The sequence below is a fragment of the Lonchura striata genome, chromosome 12 (assembly GCF_050655825.1).
Source record: "Lonchura striata isolate lonStrDom1 chromosome 12, ASM5065582v1, whole genome shotgun sequence".
NCBI classification, from domain to species: Eukaryota; Metazoa; Chordata; class Aves; order Passeriformes; family Estrildidae; genus Lonchura; species Lonchura striata.
Window position 1 is genome coordinate 9290591 of NC_140714.1, and position 18023 is coordinate 9308613.

General features: G+C 59.8%; 3 protein-coding genes across 9 annotated transcripts; 1 reads left to right on the forward strand and 2 right to left on the reverse strand.

Annotated features, from left to right (window-relative positions):
- Positions 1–27: 27 nt before the first annotated feature.
- Positions 28–3870, forward strand: CAMK1 (calcium/calmodulin dependent protein kinase I). 2 transcript variants are annotated; one of them, XM_085590438.1, is made up of 12 exons: positions 28–325; positions 729–842; positions 1536–1713; positions 1944–2018; positions 2087–2225; positions 2318–2444; positions 2539–2614; positions 2709–2821; positions 2931–3009; positions 3107–3194; positions 3282–3408; positions 3481–3870. In XM_085590438.1, exons 1-12 carry the CDS (start codon positions 43–45, stop codon positions 3534–3536), a joined length of 1455 nt encoding a protein of 484 aa, XP_085446564.1. In that variant the 5' UTR covers positions 28–42; the 3' UTR covers positions 3537–3870. The 2 variants fall into 2 exon arrangements, with proteins under 2 accessions (XP_085446564.1, XP_021389836.1); XM_021534161.3 differs by having other exon boundaries at positions 253–325; positions 1582–1713.
- OGG1 (8-oxoguanine DNA glycosylase) lies at positions 3817–5687 on the reverse strand. 2 transcript variants are annotated; one of them, XM_085590440.1, is made up of 7 exons: positions 5485–5687; positions 5119–5402; positions 4863–5042; positions 4599–4777; positions 4382–4524; positions 4240–4309; positions 3817–4165 (listed from the first exon to the last, which is right to left on the reverse strand). In XM_085590440.1, the coding sequence occupies exons 1-7, from the start codon at positions 5592–5594 to the stop codon at positions 4103–4105; spliced, it is 1029 nt and encodes a 342-aa protein (XP_085446566.1). In that variant the 5' UTR covers positions 5595–5687; the 3' UTR covers positions 3817–4102. The 2 variants fall into 2 exon arrangements, with proteins under 2 accessions (XP_085446566.1, XP_021389855.3); XM_021534180.4 differs by having other exon boundaries at positions 4240–4289; positions 4383–4524; positions 5485–5685.
- A 99-nt stretch (positions 5688–5786) lies between these two features.
- Positions 5787–17722, reverse strand: BRPF1 (bromodomain and PHD finger containing 1). 5 transcript variants are annotated; one of them, XM_085590425.1, is made up of 13 exons: positions 16983–17722; positions 15144–16103; positions 12757–12913; positions 11535–11666; positions 11048–11194; positions 9805–10117; positions 9009–9320; positions 7794–8081; positions 7557–7704; positions 6884–7020; positions 6680–6798; positions 6419–6573; positions 5787–6334 (listed from the first exon to the last, which is right to left on the reverse strand). In XM_085590425.1, the coding sequence occupies exons 1-13, from the start codon at positions 17576–17578 to the stop codon at positions 6151–6153; spliced, it is 3648 nt and encodes a 1215-aa protein (XP_085446551.1). In that variant the 5' UTR covers positions 17579–17722; the 3' UTR covers positions 5787–6150. The 5 variants fall into 5 exon arrangements, with proteins under 5 accessions (XP_085446551.1, XP_085446553.1, XP_085446550.1 ...); XM_085590427.1 differs by having other exon boundaries at positions 6899–7020; positions 9009–9323; XM_085590424.1 differs by having other exon boundaries at positions 9009–9323; positions 16983–17721.
- Between the last annotated feature and the right edge of the window lie 301 nt (positions 17723–18023).

The following is an 18023-nucleotide window of genomic DNA, read 5'->3' on the forward strand; positions in this document are numbered from 1 at the left end:
GGCTGGGTCTGTCCTGCAACTCCACTCGTGCCTACCCGAGGAATGCCCTCGCATCCTCAGCACAGACGCGCGGTGGGCCGGGGGTGGGGTGGTGTGTGGGTGACGCCGCGCCGCGCTTGCCGCCCTCCCTCCCCGCGCTTTTCCCGCGTGTCCACGCGCGCCCGCGGTCACGCGTGTCCCCCCGGCACCGCGGCCGAGCCGCCCCCTCCCATTGGCAGCGGCCGCGCGCCGCCCGCCCCTCGCCGTGACGTCAGCGCTGTCCGGCGGCGCCGCGCCGGGAGGAGTCGCCGCCGCTCCGCCGCGGGGCCCGGGGCCGCGGCCGTCGGTAAGGGCGGGCCGGGGCGGGGGCGGCGTGCCACGCGCGGAGGTCGTTCCCACCGTGACACTGAGCGGCGGCGGTGGAGCCGCGCATCACCCGCGCCGCGCAGCTCTGCTGCCACGCGTGTCCCGCCCGGCGGGCGTGGGGAATGGCGGTGGGGACCCCCCGTGCACCTACGCGCGTGTCGGGAGCCCTCCTGCTGCCTGCCCGCCCCGCATCCGCCCCATGGGCGGGCATAGGGAGGGTCCCAGCGTGTTCCCCCTCTGGGGCAAACTACGCCAGAACTCCTGCGTCGACACAGCTTGTTCCCGTCACCCCACGATGACAACCACCTCCCCGTAGCACCCTGTCATCCCCGTGTCCCTATGCCATCCCAGCACGCTGACAGCCCGTCCCACTCGTGTCACAGGTGGGAGTGAGTTGCCCCACAGGGCACCATGCCGCTGGGGCAGGATGGGCCCAGCTGGAAGAAGAGGATCGAGGATATTCAGCGGATCTATGATTTCCGAGATGTCCTGGGCACGTGAGTTGCAGACTGGAGTGACACACTATTGACAGCCCATTCACAGGGATGGGTCTGGCCCCTCAGGCTTTGCACAACCATCCATGTGGAAATAGCTCAAATCCTGGCCCAAGGTGGGGCTTGCATATGTCCTGAAATAGCTCAAATCCTGGCCCAAGGTGGGACTTGTACCTGTGGGGCACAGGTGCCACCTCCCTCTGGCGCTGGCTAGTTCCTGGGCTGTGCTGAGGGTACCTGAAGGTGGTCCCCTGGCTGGCAGAGGGGTTCCTGGCAGAACCCCATGGTAAGGCTCTTAGGCTGGATTAGCAGGTTAATTATGTCGGGGATTAGGGCCCAGCACAGCGCGAACACACTGCCTGTCCCTCCTGTCTCTTTCCCACCTGGGCACTGCCAACACTTCTGGCTGGCGCCTGGTTGGCCCTAGGTGCTACAGGATGGCACAGTGGAGAGCTACTGCAACCTGCATGGAAGCTCAGCCCCAGCACAGCTTGACCTTGGCAACACCACAACCTTACCCTGCCTGATATGGGGATGGTGCAGCCACACTGGGAGGGTGGAGGGTTCCAGGCATCCTTTCGCTGCCAGGGTCCACGTCCGGCCATCCCAGCCAGCCACTCCTGCTTGCTTTTCTCCTATAAATAGCTGGACTTTCTGCCTGTCACCATGACAATCATGGCATGGCGGCATTGGCAGCTCTGGCTGGTGGTCCCCGTGCCCTGCTCATCCCTCACCCCCCCAGGGGGGCCTTCTCCGAGGTGGTCCTGGCGGAGGAGAAGGCGACGCGGAAGCTCGTGGCCATCAAGTGCATTGCCAAGAAGGCTCTGGAGGGAAAGGAGACCAGCATTGAGAACGAGATTGCCGTCCTCCACAAGTAGGGGCCATCCCAGCACCAGGGTGGGGGTTTCACTCTGTGCCCCCCGCCCCAACCTGGCACAGCCCCCCACTGCCAGCACTCATTGCCGCCTGTTATTGCCAGTGCCCAAAATAGCCAGCCGCGCGTGATGACCTGCAGCGCGGAGCCTGGCTGCTCCCTGTCCCCTGGGGGCTGGGGTGGGGGCAGCCCAGTGCCCCCTCACCACCCCCCTATGCCTCCCCCTGCAGAATCAAGCACCCCAATATCGTGGCCTTGGATGACATCTACGAGAGTGGCACCCACCTCTACCTCATCATGCAGCTGTGAGTGACGTTGTGGGGCTCCAGAGGGGCGGGGGGGCCATGCTGACAGGTGCTGCCCGTCCCTGCAGGGTCTCGGGGGGGGAACTCTTTGACCGCATCGTGGAGAAGGGCTTCTACACTGAGCGGGACGCCAGCGCCCTGATCCGGCAGATCCTCGATGCCGTCAAATACCTGCATGACATGGGTATCGTCCACCGTGACCTGAAGGTGAGCAGTTGAGGGGGGCACACACAGCACTGTCTTGGCACCGGGCAGGAGACCCCAGTGTCACCCCTCCCTCTACCCTCCTCTCCTCACAGCCTGAGAACCTGCTCTACTACAGCATGGATGAGGACTCCAAGATCATGATCAGTGACTTTGGGCTGTCAAAGATCGAGGGCTGTGGCAGTGTCATGTCCACAGCCTGTGGCACCCCTGGCTATGTGGGTGAGTGCCTACCATGGGCTGCCACCACCCTAGGTGTGGGGTTGGGATCCCCCCACAGGTTGGGGTCCCCCCTCACCGCTGCCATCCCCCCCAGCCCCTGAGGTGCTAGCACAGAAGCCCTACAGCAAAGCAGTGGATTGCTGGTCCATCGGAGTCATCGCCTACATCCTGTATGTATCCCCCTTCCCACTCCCTTCCCCTCCTGGGGGCCTGGCACCTTGGGGCTGCCTGGGACTAGCAGCCCCCTCCCCACTGCCCCCCTAGGCTCTGTGGTTACCCTCCTTTCTATGACGAGAACGATGCTAAGCTCTTTGAGCAGATCCTGCAGGCTGAGTACGAGTTTGACTCACCATACTGGGATGATATCTCGGACTCAGGTGAGCTGGGACCACCAGGGCAGTGGGACCTGTGAACCTAGCGCAGCTTCACAGTATCCAGAGGAATGGTGGACATAGGCTCTGAGAGCTGCTCCATGCTGTGTTCCAGCCAAGGACTTCATCCAGCACCTGATGGAGAAGGACCCTGGCAAGCGATTCACCTGTGAGCAAGCCCTGCAGCATCCCTGGTAATGGGGAGACCTATTGCTGTCTGCCCCCCTCTCCAGCTCACCCCACAGCAGCCATGGGATAGGGGTGCCCTGGCTGACTTCTGTCTTGCTCCAGGATTGCCGGGGACACAGCCCTGGACAAGAACATCCACCAGTCAGTGAGTGAGCAGATCAAGAAGAATTTTGCAAAGAGCAAGTGGAAGGTGAGTGTGGGGTGCTGGTGGGTATTAGGGGATGCAGCAGCCCCTCAGGCACCCCATACCAGCTGACGGACACTGTGGGGTCAGTAGCAAGCTTTCAACGCCACGGCGGTGGTGAGACACATGAGAAAGCTGCAGCTGGGGACCAGCCAGGACGTCCCTGGGCAGACAACTCCCACGAGCCCCAGTGAACGGCTGGTCCGGGGGACCAGCAATGGTGAGCCCTGAACCCCCCCATCCCAGACCCCTCAGGGCTGCCACCAGGATCTCACCCTGTTCCTCCCTGCAGGGTCAGAGTTTGGGCACCCACCCACAAGCAGAGCTCAGCGTCTCCCACCCGACTGAGCACACAGCAGCCTCCAAGGGAGCCCACCATGTGGGGTGGGGGGGCTCTGCAGTGCAGGAGCAGGGGAGATAGTGTGGAGGCATCCTGCTTGGCTTCTCCTGGTTATGTGGAGCTGCCCCCACCGCAGCCTCACAGCAGAATTCTGCATCAGGGCAGGAGCACACCACAGAGCCCCCCAGCTTGGGGCTTTGTCCCGGGCCCCTTCCCACACCCCTTCCCTCCCTCCACGCCTGGCCTGGCACTGTCCCACACCCCCAACCCCAGCATGTTCAAGGACAATTTTCCAAATGGATGTTTCTATTTTATTGCTTGTAATAAAGGCAAGAGGCCAAAGGTGCTTGGCTCAGCTCTGCACCGAGGGAGCTCAACACAGCCCTGACCCCCCCCAAGCTTCACTGCCCAGGGCAGCAGCTTCCCCCATGCACACAGTGGGCAGGCAACAGGCAGCTGCCAACACTCCTCAATCCCAGGCTGGCAGCAGATGCAGTGTCCCACTCAAGTCTCTGTTCCTCCTGGGGTGTCCCTAGAGGAGCCTACCCCCATAGCTGTCCCAGCCTCAGCTCTCTCAGGCCTGATGCTGGCTGCTGGCTGGCTTCTGGCCCTTGCGGAGGTCAGCACAGAACAGGACCTGGAATGGGGAGATAGCGGGGTGGGCATGGCTTGGGGTGGGGGCAAGGGAGCCAGGAAGTGGGGGGTACTCACTGCCTGCGCCCAGCCAGCATGAGGGCCCCACAGCCCCCGGAAGAAGTCGCCTGCAGAAAGAGGTTGAACGCCAGTGTGGGGGTACACTTGCACCATCCACCATCCCTTGAGGGTCCCACATCAGGATCCAGCCCTGCCCTCACCGATCTCCTGGTAGGCCCGTGGGGTGAGGCTCTTGCCGCCCAGAGCCACGCCATAGCGCTGCCGTGCGATGTGCCAGACGTGGGTGTCCACGGGCACCGCCTCCGCCTTGTCCAGGGACAACAGGCAGACGCAGTCGGCCACCTGCCACCAGCAGCACCCAGTCAGCCCCCAGTGCTGGTCTCTGCTCCCTGCCCCACCCCCGTCCCGGCACCCACCTTGGCACCTACACCAGGCAGGGCACACAGCACCCTCCTGGCCTCGGCATAGGGCGCGGTGCGGAGCTGGCACAGCCCCTCAGAGCCGAGCCCCTCAGCGATGGCCCGCGCACTCCCGCTGACAAACTTGGCCCGGTACCCGAAGCCCAGCGCCCGCAGCCGGGCCTCGGCATCAGCACCTGGGAGGGGCACAGCAGAGGCACTGAGTGGGCGCAGGCGAGGCCATGGCAATGTGACAGTGGCAGCAGCGGGGCGATGGTGGACCTGTGAGCGCCGAGAGGGATGGGAAGGCATGGAAGGGCCGGGAATCGAGGCAGCAGAGACGGCGGCCGAAGGCCTGGCAGAGGCGCTCGATCATGGCAGTGATGCGAGAAATGTGGTTGTTGGAGGTGCAGATGAAGGAGAAGAGGCACTCGACGGGGTCCTGCCGCAGCACCCGCACCCCTGCAGGCAAGATGCTGTGAGGGGACGCCGAGCAGGTGCCATGGCCAGCCCTTGTAGCTCCGTGGAGCCGCCTGACCTGGGAAGTCATTGGCCACCTTGCGGAACAGAGGGTCGGCCGCCCCCCAGGCACGGTAGAGGGGCGACAGCCCCACGTCCAGCTGGAAGTAGTCGCGCAGGATCCGCTCCGTCTCTGCGGCGCTCAGCCTCGCTGCTTTGGCGGAGCACTCATCCCGCTCCTCTTCGTGCTCCTCCTCCTCCTCGCCGTACACGGTGTACCAGAGCCGATCCCCGTCCTGCCGCAGAGTCCAGACGCGGCCCCCGAGCACGCCCGTCCACGCCCCCGGGCTGCTCTCCCACCACCTGCCGCACACGGGGGGGTCGGGGCCGGCTCGGACGCGCAGGGCTGGGCCGGGGCACGCCCGAGCCGCCCGGGCCGGCTCACCGGAAGCTCTGTCCCGAGGACAGCACCAGGTCCAGGCGCAGCTCGGCCGGCGGGCACGGCAGCCAGCGCCACAGGGACGGGCAGGCGGAAGGGGCGTCCCGCAGCTTCATGGGGGCCGGGGAGCGGCTGCGCGCCGCTGCCCGCGGGGGCGGCGGGGTCAAGGAACCGCCCGGCTGCCCCCCAGCCCCGGCCCGTGCCCCCAGCCCGGCCCCCGGCTCCGCCGCTCCCGCCCCACCTTCCGCTCGCAGCCGGAAGCGCGGCCGGCGCCGCCGCACGCCCGCCCCGCCCGCAGCGGCCGCGGCTCCGCAGTGGAGGTTTATTTTCTAAGAATCAATAGATTTTTTTTTTCTTCCTTCAAAATAAATACAAACAACGTCCGAGCGCGGGGCCGGCCAGGGGCTGGGCCCAGGGGTGGGGGGGCAGCACGGGGGTGCGGGGCGCGGGGGCCGCCCTGGAGCACGGCGGCGGCCAGAACAGCATCCCGGGGAGCGGCGGGCTGGGGGGAGTGGGCACCGGGAATGGGAGAGTAGGGGGGGGCCACGACGGATCGGCCCCACCCCTCCCGGTCCCCCGGCCCCCCGTGGGTGCAGGCCAGCTGCACGGCGTGGGGGTCACCGAGCCCCGTTTGCCCTGAGATTCGGCGGGGGAGCGGCCGGCGGCAGCGGCTCAGTCGCTCTCGCTGGAGTCGCTGCTCTGCTCGCCCTGCACCTTGTTGCGGTGCTGCATGGCGCGGTGGTAGGCGATCTGCACCGACTTGCGGATGTTGGACTTGCGGCCCTCCAGCATCTTCTCTTTGTCCAGGTCCTGGTTCACCCCCAGAGGCACCAGCTTCGTCCGGGGCAACCACTGCCTGTGGAGAGCGGGGGGCCACCTCGTTTGAGGGTTACAATCGTCTCTGGGGACCCCCCCAAAGCCCTCGGTGCCCTGGCCTTACCAAGTGCGCTTGTTGTCAAAGAAGAGAACAAGGTAGAGGTGCTCGCGTGCTTCCTGAGTCATCTGCTCCCCCAGCTTCAGCACCTCCAAGGGGGGCACGGGGATGGGGACCCCATGGTGGAACATGCCTTCCCGCGGCATCTTGGGGTCAATGATCTGCAAAACGAGCAGGGGAGGGCTGAGAGGAGAACAGGGACCCCAAGAGCCAGTCTGCAGGGACGGGACATGGATTTCGGAGGCCCCGGTAACAGGCAGTACTCACCAACGCAGGGTAGGAGGGGTAACCCCTGCACTTGGCCCACACCAGGTCCAGGGCATCCAGGGAAGAATCCTCATCCTCAGAGAGCCACCCTGCACCACGCCCCATTCCCTTACGCACCACTGTACAGGAGGAGAGGGGAGTCAGCTCTGTCCCCCCAGGAGATGGTGCCAGCCAGGCACACAGCTGTGCAGCCACTGTACTTACTGCCATGCCCCACACCTCGTCCCGTGCCCACGGAGTAGGACTCATTCTCTGTCCCTGATGTGTCCTCACTGCTGTCTTCTGGGAAGTTCACTCGAGAGAAGGATGGTTTCCCTCTGCCCTGCTTGGAGGGTGTTGTGCTGCAGAGACAGGGAGCACAGCTATCAGTAGGAGTCATGTTAAGCTTCCAGAAACTGTTTTCCAGCAGGCCAGCCTGGTGGGACACCAGGGCTTGTGGCCTCCAACTGCTGGCCTTGGCACTGGGAAGGACTTGGCAGAGGTACCAAGCAGAAAGGTGGGATGGTGCTTCTGCCAGGGTGCAAGCCAGACCCTCACCCAGTTCCACGTGGGAGGACCAGAAGATGTGCCCTCATCCAAAATAGAGGTGCAGGCAAGAGGTGCTGGTGCTGGCTGCTGGAAGGGCCAACAACAGAGCAGCTGCTGTGCCAATAGGGAATTCCCTAGTTCATGCTTCCTACTAGCCCAATGCAGCACACTCACACCTTTAGATTTTACATTAAAAAAGGCACAAACCCCACAGACTTCTAGGGATTAGCAGCTGAGCTGCAGGATGAACAAGATGGGGACCACCAAATGGGGTAATTGTCCAGAAACTCAAGGCTGAGAGCTGCCCAATGCCACCCTGGGCTGCACTGCTGTCAGCAGAGGGCAGTACCTGGTGCGGTCTGAGGCAGCGCTGCTGCTGCTGCTGCTGCTGGACTCCGAGTCGGAGCTGCTCCGGGGAAGATTGCAGTCATTGCGATACACCAGGAAGCTCTTCTTCACGGGCTGGTTCCCGCTGCTGAAACCGTTGGCTGGCAGGTCTGAAAAACATCCCACCGAAGAGCATTACCACTGCACCAGAGCCTGCCACGTGCTGCCAGCGGGACCACAGCTGCCCAGCTGCACTCACCCATGGTAGCGTCCTCCGTGGATTTGTCACTGTCACTGTCTGAGCTGGAGCTGGGACGTGGGCTTCGCCCTCGCTTCCTCTGCCGCTGGGAGGACCCCATTATTGGTAGCTGGGGAGGCCCAATGGGGCTGCTGCCATGCCCAGGAGGGATCTGGCTGTCTCGATTCTTTGGGGGGCGTCCTGGACGTTTTGGAGGGCCTGCAGTTTTAGGGTTCTTCTTGGAGAAGAGCACAGAGGTCCTCCTGCCAACTTCATGTGCTGGGGTAGAAGAAGAATTGGGACCCAGACCTGGAAGAGGGAGAAGGTGTCAGCTGCAGCCCTGATGGCAGGAACTGCATGGGGAACATTATCTCACAAGATCCTCCCTCACTGTAGGAAGAACCTGCCTTTCCCAGTGATTAGGGGAGAGGACTGAGATGCAGAAGTGGCAAACACTCAGTGACACATGGTAGCTCTGCCTGGATCTTTTGCTGTGCTCTTCACAGAGCCCAGCTCAGCATCTCCATCCAGGGAGCTGGCACCTGGCCTGTCCAACTCTCAGCCTTGGGGAAAGCTCTTGGAGCTCAGCAGTCACTGCTGCTGCAACTCCCTCCCATGCCCTCTGGCAGGAAGGGACACCGAAGGCAGCCTGCTCCATATGCCCCTAGAAACCGGGCAACATGGCCAGGCTGGTAGGTCCTAGCAGAACGAAACAATCCACATGATGCCCCACATCACACAGCTGGAACTGTAAGTCTCTGGAACAGCATCCAGTTCCTCAACTGACAAAGAGATGAATTCACCAGGTGACTGCTGACTGCAGCTGTGAACACCAGCAACCTGCCAACCTCCCCAGGGGCAAACACACACCAGGCTGTGGCTGTTCCAGACACAGGACATGACCGCCTTCATCCAATCTCCCCTGCATGGCTGGCACAGCTCACTACAAACTATCCCGTGAGTATGCTGGGAGGGAGCCTGGGAAGGCACAGATACCATACTCAGCACCTGCCCCTAAGGGAGGCACTACAGGAAAGGAGGACACCCCACAGGGGGATGCAGGATAAGGGACTGTCTCTCAAGAGCCCACCTGCCTCATTCTCATGGAGGAGTTGAAGAGCTCCCACACAGTCCTCCTGCCTAAGGAGGCAACTGCCAGGGCAGCCTCTCCCCAGACAGGCCTGTCCAGAGGCAGCTCTCCATGGCTCCTCAGACTGGCAACTCTGGCAATATTACCTTTGCCAGTCTCCTGGCTGCTGCTCTCCTCTGCAGCACTGTCTGTCTGCAGGTCCTTCTCACAGGGGTTGTGGGACTGCAGGACTCCCCTGGCAGAGGAGCTGTGCCGCTCCAGCCCATCCCGGCCCAGGTCCCGCGGGTGAGCGAGCTTCCGCCGTAGGACTGTGATCTCCTTCTTGATCATCTTGGCCCGGCGGGACCGTCCTATGCTCTGCTTGCCAGCGTTGACCTCGTCCAGTCGCTCCAGCAGGATCTTTAGCTGCTCCTCCAGCGGCAGGTGCTTCTGATTCTCTGAGAGCAGCAGCCGCACATCTTCTGGGGAAACAAAGAGGAGCAGATGGATCAAAGAAATCGGAAACTCATTGGAGCTCCTCTACCTGAAAAGGCATGAGGCAATCCAGGTTCCCTGCAGGGGAGAAGAAACTGGCATGGCACCAAACACCTGTGGACCCTTTAGGGAAGTTATCCTAAAAGACCAAGGGAAGGAGCCCTGTGGGAACTCAGTCAGCTGGGACTACTGGGGAAAGCAGGCTGATCCGCAGTGTGGAGAATACTGAGGTTCACATTATCTGGAACAAGGATGCAACACAAAAGAAAGGACACACAGACAAACCACTGCCTAGAACCAACCTAATGGGGCTGGTAAGTACCTAGCTAGCAAAACCAGCAGGTCTCCAAGGAGTGGGGACACACAGCCCAGCATTCAACTTAACCTCCCACAGGAGGCAGCTCAGACTCTGCCCAGGCTTTACCTCTGAGTAGCCCTCATACCCTAGGACAGGGAAGGAGTACCCACCATCCTCAATGTCTTGGATCTGAGCCTCTTCTACTGTTACGCAGTGGGGGAAGTGCATGCCTGTCTCAAAGTCAATGCCCATCTTCTCTGCCTGCCGGCGAGCCTGCCGAAGCACGGCACCTCCCTGCTCCCGCAGACGGATGGCTGCCCGGTAGAAGATCGTGTCTTTGGCATTGTATTTCAAACAGTTGTTAATAATCAGGTTGAAATCCTCCTCAAAATCATCGAAATTCAGATAGCGATAGGCTTCTAGATTTTGTTTCATTGTCTGAAAATCCATTGGCTTCTTGATGTGATCTAGGTAGTCTGGGACCTGCATAAGGAAAGAGCCAGAGTTAAGAGCCCAGGAGCCACAGTTAGCAGTACCTGCTCCAAGAAAACAGTTGTTAGAGGAATCAGGTATCACTCCCTGTGCTCTGCCCAAATGCACATCGGGGAATGCCGTCTGCTTTTGCAGCTTGAGGAACAGCAACGCCTCCGGACTAGGAAGCCCATGTGCTGTGCTCAACCTGTTAGAGCGGATATGCACTCCGAAGCATTTTTACAGCTCCAGCACACACGCCAGCATCCTGTCCTCAACTCCTGCCTTCAGGCAGCTGGGTTCCAGTATGCTACATGTTATTCCCTGGAGAGGGAGCTGCAAGTGCAGCCCTAGGGGTAAAATGAGTGCAGAAAGCTGAAGCAGAGCTGTCCAGGTGGCAGGTGAGATGATGCAGCCCTACTCCCCATCTGCTAAGATGCCTCCATGGTGACCTGCTGCCAGAACCTTGCAGAGACCATGTGGACTTTTGGCATGTTCCCAGGCAGGGACTTGGTGACAGTCTCAGGAATTATCTCCCCTGCCTGTAGCAGTGACAGTCTAAGAGTTAAATCTATCTCTGTGCTGTGCTCACTCACCTAGCAGAGACCTTCACAAGAGAACAGGTAAGAGCATGCTGGCTGCTAAGGGTTGGCACTTTGCCTTTCCCAGTGGGAATCCCCAGCAGACCCTGGCATGTCACCAGTAACACAAACAGAAGAAGAGCCAAGTGCTATGCCCCAGCTGTCACTAGCTCAGCTGTTCTGCATTTGGCTCATCCGGGAGGAGCACTGCTGCACACCCCCTCTGGTGAACGAGTGGTGCTGGCATGAGCCAGCACCAGCTGCTCAGGATTCTTCTGGACCAGAACACACCCTGGGTAGCCCTTGGCACAAGCAAGGGACAAGTTTGAGTGAAGTAGAAATCTGGGGAGGGGGTTCTTACTTCGTAGATTTCTGTTACCTCAGACAGAGGGACCGGCTCACTGAAGATGTTGCCCGTGTCTTTCTCCTGCAGCTGCTCAAGCGTCTTGCGGAGGAGGATGAGGAATGGGGTCAGCTGCATTTCCAGTGCCACCTGCTGCACTTTGATCTGAAACAAAGGGACAGAGCGGGGCTGAGCCCCCGGCCCCAGCCAGGCAGTGGGGACTGTCTCCAGGGAGCAGCAGTGCAGCCCTGCAGGACAGCAACCCCTCTCCTCTCCTTGCTGAGGGGTAGGGACCACCCCTCAGCCCCGTTTCTGGGGAGCAGAGGTGTAACACCGGCTCCAGCACCTGTGCGTCCCACCTGTGCCTTGCAGAGCAGCCACCTTTGCTCAGAGCCATCGGAGCGGAGCGCAGCACAGCCGAGGGGACCCCGGCACACCTACAGCACTCTAAGGAGCCCCTGCTGACGCCCACCCCAGCAGCTCCCCAAGGAGGGGCAATCGTTACCGTCTCTCTCTTGAGTTTCTCCCGCTTGCGTATCAGCTCCACCAGCAAGCGCGCACGCTCAAGGTCATGGCGCAGGCGCTGCCATGACTTCAGCTGTTCCTTCAGGGCCCAGTTCTTATCCTCAGTGTCTCTCTGTGGGAACATCAGAGACCATGAGCTGACAGAAGATGTGCTCCCATCTCCACCTTCCTGACTGTGTGCTGGGGCTCTTCCCTGGCAAAGTGAACCACCATGCCTGACCCGCTGGTGCAGCTAAGGTCACAGCTCCTTTCTTTCTAACCAAGGCAGGTGATTCAGTCTCACCACTGGCAAGAGCTAAATACCTGCCCCTTGGTCATCAAGCCCTTAGGATGTCAGGAGGTGTACATCCTGAGCTTCTGGAAATACTCTTCCTAACATGACTGACTGACTGCCTGCAGCTGCCCAAGAGGTCTGTGCTGCTGCTCACAGCTTTGACAAAGTGCAACAGCTCAAAAAGGGAACACAGCTCTAGTTTCTTTCATTTCTGGAGCACCAAAAATATTGCAGCTTTTATCCTGCCATAGCCAAAACTGAGCAGAAGCAGCATCAACTCTTCTCCAGCAAAAATAATAAATAAGAGCAGACAAAGGCGGGAGAAACCCCTGCCCAGTCACAGTCATCAAAAGACTCAGAAATAAAGATTTACAGCTCAGATGGGGAGCCAGAAGAAAAATCATCCTCTCTGGCACCAGATTTCAAATGTGTGAAGTGCTGACTGTGGGCTGGGAGAAGCACCCAGAAGGAGCACTCCTGGAGCAGTATCAGAAACTAGAAGCGAGGCCTTGGTTTGGTCCAGACTGTTTCTGGAGTTCCCTGGCCATCTCTCTCAACACTGCCTGGCACAGCGGCCTCACACTAGAGACATTTCTGACAGGTTTGCCATCACTGCTGGCTAAATGCACGCACAAGAAAGGAAATACCTTCAGTGTGGCAGCTTGAGAGGGCAGGATTCCCTTCTTGTGGCAGGCTGCCAGTGGCGTCGCTGCCTGGCAATTCTCTGAACACTGAGAGCGGAGGAGAAGGTGAAGCAGCAAAAGCAGCTGGGGCTGCCCTTTCCTCATCTGAAAGTTCATACCCCTGACCCCCACTCTGCACCTGCAGGCACTGCATGCAGCAAAGGCTCCAAGCCCACAGCTCCAAAGGCGCAGGAAGCATGCACACAATCAGGGTTCCCTGCAGCCCCCCAACAGGCAGCCCTTACCTGGTCGCAGTTTCTCTGTGACTGCAGGTGTGTCTGCAGGCGGCGGAGCAGGGGGACACCATTGCGGGACTGTCTCTTCAGAGTCCAGTAGCTATGCAGCCTCTGCATAAACTGGCTCTTCCTCTGGATGGTTAAACGGTTTGTAATCTTACTGAGCCTGAGGAAAGGAGAAGAACCACAGAGTCCATCAATGAGAGAAGCCTGGTTGCTGCAGGAGAAGCCCTGGCTAGGGACATGTAGCAGCAAAGCCATCCAAGCACAGCTGAGAAAGCTCCTCAGGCAGAGAGCATCTTTTTCTGTGGCAGGACTTTCTGTAACACCAAGTCGCAGCGCGTAGGCACAACAGAGCCAGGAAATGTGCAGCCTTGCCTCTCCATAACACACTTTTCCTTTGTACTTCCTGTCAACATTTGGGCAAAGCTTGGGGCAAGTTGGGGTGCAAGACAGCCATGCTAGGGGCTGGACTTTTAACAGCTCCCACGGTCCCTGAAACCATGAATGTTACAGTGCTACTACCCCAAAACTATTATTCATCTGGCTGAGGGCCACTTGCTGTGATGGGGGAGTCTGGCCAAATGTTACCAGAGAAACTCAAACCCTGGCAAAGCATGAGGAGGGAGCAGGAGGCATGAATACAACAGATGTCCCATCCAAGACTATCCTGAACAACCCAGAACACCACAAAAGGGATTGCTTACTTCCTACAACAGCAGATAGTCTGGAGGGGCTGGGACAGCCTTGTTCAGCAGAGTTAGACAGAGATGCTCTGCTAGTAGAGAGACAGGCATGAACCCTCAGCATCTCCACACCTCCCAGGGACAGCTTTTCCCAAGGGATGACCCAATCTGCATCAGCCTCAGCTGAAGAGACTGGGGACAGCAGCCTCATATGCCATCACTGGCCAAGCACAGCTCCCACAGGAAGACATGTGGCATTCTGGCAATAGCCCCTGAAGAATAATTCATCCCAACAGGGAGGCCTGGGGAGAGGTTAACACCTTCTAGCTCAGTGTAGGTTTCGCTGTTGAATGCAATAACAGCAAGACCCTACAAACTGCCTGCTAACATGTCTATACGTAAGAAAAGAGACTCTTGCTATGGAGCAAGTCCTGAGTGAGCTAAAACATAAGTTTGGGACACAAACAGACCATGGTAAAAAGCCAGCAGCCTTGTGGCAGACCTGCCTCCCCAAGTCACCAGAATGCTGCCCAGAGAGCATAGCCCATGGCTTCCAGGTGCTCCTATCCAAGTACACATGAGGTAAGTCTTGAGGGTCCGAGGGTCTTGACAGTGCTCTGTGGTCACAGTCCCAGCACAACTTCTGCTACAGGAAGGAGAAGAGCTCAGCAGCTCAGGATTGGTGGCTGACCACCACAAAGGCAAATGTTTCCGTGCCCAACGTGTGCTCAACTGGGTGGTGCCTGCTGCAGGGTGACAGTGACATCCAAAAACATCCTAGAATGCCCTGATGTGCTTTTACATGCTGCTGAGGACATCCAGAGCTATAAACTACACTGACAAATTCTGGCAAGGCTTTTAGGTGTTTTGGGATTTGCATGCCAGCCCAACAAGCCAATAAGAGGAAGGCACAAAGCAGTTGCAACTGTAACTACAGAGTGTTTGCACCTTCCCATAAAACCACAGGTTGGGCACGGAAACATTTGCCCTGCAAAGGTGTCTGGGCCCTTGGCAGGCAGGAGGCCGGGTGCTCTCCAGCCACCCCTCCTCACAGACAGCTTTCAGCACCCGTGGCTGCCCGGCCCTGCTCCAGCAGGCAGCGCCAAGAAGGAGCAGCTGCTGCTGTGCCTGGCAGAGAGCACTGAGGAAGCCCGGCAAGGAGTACATGGCTGCTGGGATGGATGAGCTCTGCTCAGCAGAGCACAGGGATCCCGACTCCAGACCTCTCTGCTCCAGAGGCAAAATAACACTGGGATTAGCCCGCTTCCCAGGCCTGAATCACTCCCACACTTCTGTCTTTTGCCTGACACAGCCTCAGGAGAAAACAGACCTCAGCAGAAAGGAGAGCAGTTCCCTCCTCCCTGCCTCGTTTACTCCAGTGCCTGAGGTCAGCACAACAGGAAAGGAGTGCTGGGAACCTCCAGCTGCTTCCTGATGCATCTGGCCAAGTTCATTCTCTACTGTTAAACTAACAGCAGCTATTTCCTGCCCTGCCAAGGGCCCAGACACCTTTGCGGGCCAGTGCATGGCCCTGCCTCTCTGCAGGACTCCCAGAGGAAGCTACCACAGCCCTCTGCAGCAACAAAGTGAGAAGCACCTCTTCAAAAAGCTAAGGAGGGGAATAGGATAATGCCCACATGGAAAGCAGGACACAAAGCACAGAGGAAAGGAGAAATTTCTCCCAAGTCCAGGGAGGGAAGCAGGTTGTACCTGTGAGGAGGGATGCAGGGCACGGAAACCACAGGTGCTGCAGCTCGTTTCTCCGCCAAGATCTTCCGCGCCTTCTTCATCTTGATCCTAGACTTGGCCTTTGCTTTCTTGACTTTCTCAGAACTCCAGCCCTTCCCCTCCTCCTCTTCCTCCTCATCCTCCTCTTCCCCCTCACTGTGGGAGAGGGCAGGAAGCCTGCGCACGGAACCTGGCGGTGTGTGGATGTCGCAGTAGGCGGTTTTGCGCACGCTGAAGGAGGTACCGTTGGCACCCGTCTCCCTGACGGGCTCCATCTTCATGTACAGCCCGGCCTGCTGGGCACAGGTGACGTGGAAGGCAGTGTAGCAATTGGCTTTGTGACACTGGATGCAAGCCCCAGAGCCACGCTGCTTGCAAATGTAACAGGTCAGCTTCCAGCGTGCGGGCGGGATGTGCTCGATGCTGTCGATGGGCTCCAGGAAGACGGTGTTGGCAAAGCACACCTCGGGGATCCAGAGGGCACAGACCACATGTGCCCAGCGCCCATCGTCCGTCTGCTTGAAGGCCCCCCCCTTGTTTGGGCAGAGGGCGCAGTCCACAGCGCGCGAGGGTGACTGCAGGCACCGTCTGCAGAGCCACTGTCCCTCGGGGATGTAGGGCACCCCATAGCACTCCTGGTGCACAGCCAGGTTGCACATGTCGCAGAAGAGGATGACGTTGCTGTTCTGACACTCCCCGTCGTTGCAGATGCAGCAGACGGCATCTTCATCCACCAAGGCGTTTGGGTCCCCCTTGTTGTGGCTCTCGAAGTAGGACTCCTTCTCTAGCCGGTCCATCAGGTACTCAAAGATCTCCTGGGGAATAGGACTCACACCTTCGTTCTTCCGCCTCTCGTTCATGATGTCCAGCCAGATGTAATCCTCCTCATCCATGTCATACTCCACCTCCTCATCCAGCTCCTCTGCCGACTTCTCAATGTACCTGGAAGGGACAGCATGGGAAAGTAAGGGCATGTTTGACACGCTTGGAGCTGCTGAGACCCAACTCCAGGATTTGTCTGTGACTGAGGGAATGTTCAAAAGCTCCAGCTGAGCCATAAGTCAAAATAAAGAAACAGGAACAAGGCAGGAATGTGCAGAAGCAGGAGGTGCTGCTGTACCCTGACTAGCACAACAGAACAACAGCAGCTTGGAGACAAAACAACACTAGTCTACGGAGCAAGGTCAGTCCTTGGAGACTCATCAGTGCAAGCAGGGGGCCTGCATGGGCCACCCAGCAAGTGCCAGTGCTCTGGAGGCAACAAACTCACAACCAAGACATGATAACTATGCATGGAGGCACCCTGTTTCATTAATTCTGGTTAGGGGACTCTATTAACTCCTGCCTGAGGTATTAACTGGGGCCAGTGCATCCACCAAATAGCTCACAAAGTACTGTAAGAAAACAATTAAGAAGTATGCCCACAAACAGATCCTCCAGGTACACCTTGGTGCTGAAGGGCTCTGAAAAGATCTCAGCACACCTCCGAAGAGAGAATGAGAGGCAAAAGGACACATTTGGGTTTTGTTTTGATTTTAGGTGCTGTTCCAGCAAGGAAAGAGCACAGCAATGCTGGCAATGACCTAAGCAGCAGCTGAGAGCTCTGTAGATGCACAGACTCCTCAGAACCGTGATGTGACACCAGACAGAGCCCCAGGAGCCTGAAGCCATGGAACAGCCAGTTCTGTGAGACCTGGGAGAGGCAGAGAGAGGCCATTTCCAGGAGCCATGGGCAAGCCACTTGAAGACAGTGGGGCTAATTCCGCCTCCAAACCCAGGCCACGAGCCTAGGAGTCTCCTCGCACCCAGCCACGACAATACCTGTAGTACGAGGTGGGACGAGGCGGGGCATCAGGAGTGTCCTGCTCCAGCTCTCGGTACACCACCTCGGGCAGCTTGGGGGTAGTGCTGGCCGAGGCGTTGTGGTGATGGTGGTTGGAGTCCTTGCGCTTCTCCTTGTTCTTGTGCTTCCCAGATTTGGGCGGGACGCTCTGCGTCTCCGTGTTCTCCTTATTGCTCCCATTCTCGGGCACCTCTTCGGGAACATCCTCATCCTCGGACACCACGTCGAGATTATCGAAGATGCTGATGCGGTGGACGCGGCCGTGCAGGTCCACCTCGACCATGCGCTGGGCCTGGGCGTAGGTCATCACCTCCCGGCCGGGCGACTGGGAGGTCTCGGAGGGGCTGGGCGACTGCTTGTTGGCGGCGCGGGCCTGGCGCCCCTTCTTCTTGTGCTTGCGCAGGGGGGTGTGCTGGGGCAGGGGCGGGTTGTCGTGGTCATAGTGGTACAGGTGGTACTCGATCCCGCTGTAGCTCTTGTAGATCTTGCGGCAGGTGCCCACCGGGCACTCGTAGGGCGGCTTGGTGGCCCGCAGGTTGTGGCAGAAGGTCTTCACGTCGAAGTCTACGCCCATGGCGGGGCCGCGGGGGGCCGAGGCCGGGCCGGGCCGGGCCCCCCGCCCCCTCCCCGGGCCCCGGCCGCCCTGCCCTGGCTCCCCGCTGCCCGCTCCTTCCCTGCGGCGGCGCTCCCCGGCGCGGGGCCGCGCTCAGCGGGCGGGCGGCTCCATGGGCGGCGGCGGCGGCGGCGGCGGCGGCGGGCCCGGGCCGGCCCCAACAATGGAGCTGCGGCGGCGCCTGGCGCGGGGCGGCCGCTGGGTAAAGCGCCGCGCCGCCCTTAGCAACCGCACTTTCGCCACGGCACCGCCGGGCAGCGGCGCCGGGCGGGACCGGCGGCAGCGAGGACGGAGGGAACGGGGAAGGCGGCGGCGGCACCGGCAGCGACGGGGCGGGGAGGCCACGTGGGAACGGCGGGGCCGGGCCGGGTCGCGCCGGGATGACGGTGGCGAATCTGCCGCCTCG

Excerpts from the sequence above, each read along its gene's own strand:
- CAMK1 (XM_085590438.1), top strand. The coding sequence starts at position 43 with ATGCCCTCGCATCCTCAGCACAGACGCGCGGTGGGCCGGGGGTGGGGT. Across the intron at positions 2,445-2,538 it reads TGGCACCCCTGGCTATGTGG|CCCCTGAGGTGCTAGCACAG; the intron begins GTGAGTGCCTAC and ends CATCCCCCCCAG. Across the intron at positions 3,409-3,480 it reads GGTCCGGGGGACCAGCAATG|GGTCAGAGTTTGGGCACCCA; the intron begins GTGAGCCCTGAA and ends TCCTCCCTGCAG.
- OGG1 (XM_085590440.1), bottom strand. The coding sequence starts at position 5,594 with ATGAAGCTGCGGGACGCCCCTTCCGCCTGCCCGTCCCTGTGGCGCTGG. Across the intron at positions 4,525-4,598 it reads TGCCTGGTGTAGGTGCCAAG|GTGGCCGACTGCGTCTGCCT; the intron begins GTGGGTGCCGGG and ends TGCTGGTGGCAG. Across the intron at positions 4,310-4,381 it reads CGGGCCTACCAGGAGATCGG|CGTTCAACCTCTTTCTGCAG; the intron begins TGAGGGCAGGGC and ends CCCCCACACTGG.
- BRPF1 (XM_085590424.1), bottom strand. The coding sequence starts at position 17,578 with ATGGGCGTAGACTTCGACGTGAAGACCTTCTGCCACAACCTGCGGGCC. Across the intron at positions 6,574-6,679 it reads ACCCCTCCTACCCTGCGTTG|ATCATTGACCCCAAGATGCC; the intron begins GTGAGTACTGCC and ends CTCGTTTTGCAG. Across the intron at positions 6,335-6,418 it reads TTTGACAACAAGCGCACTTG|GCAGTGGTTGCCCCGGACGA; the intron begins GTAAGGCCAGGG and ends CGCTCTCCACAG.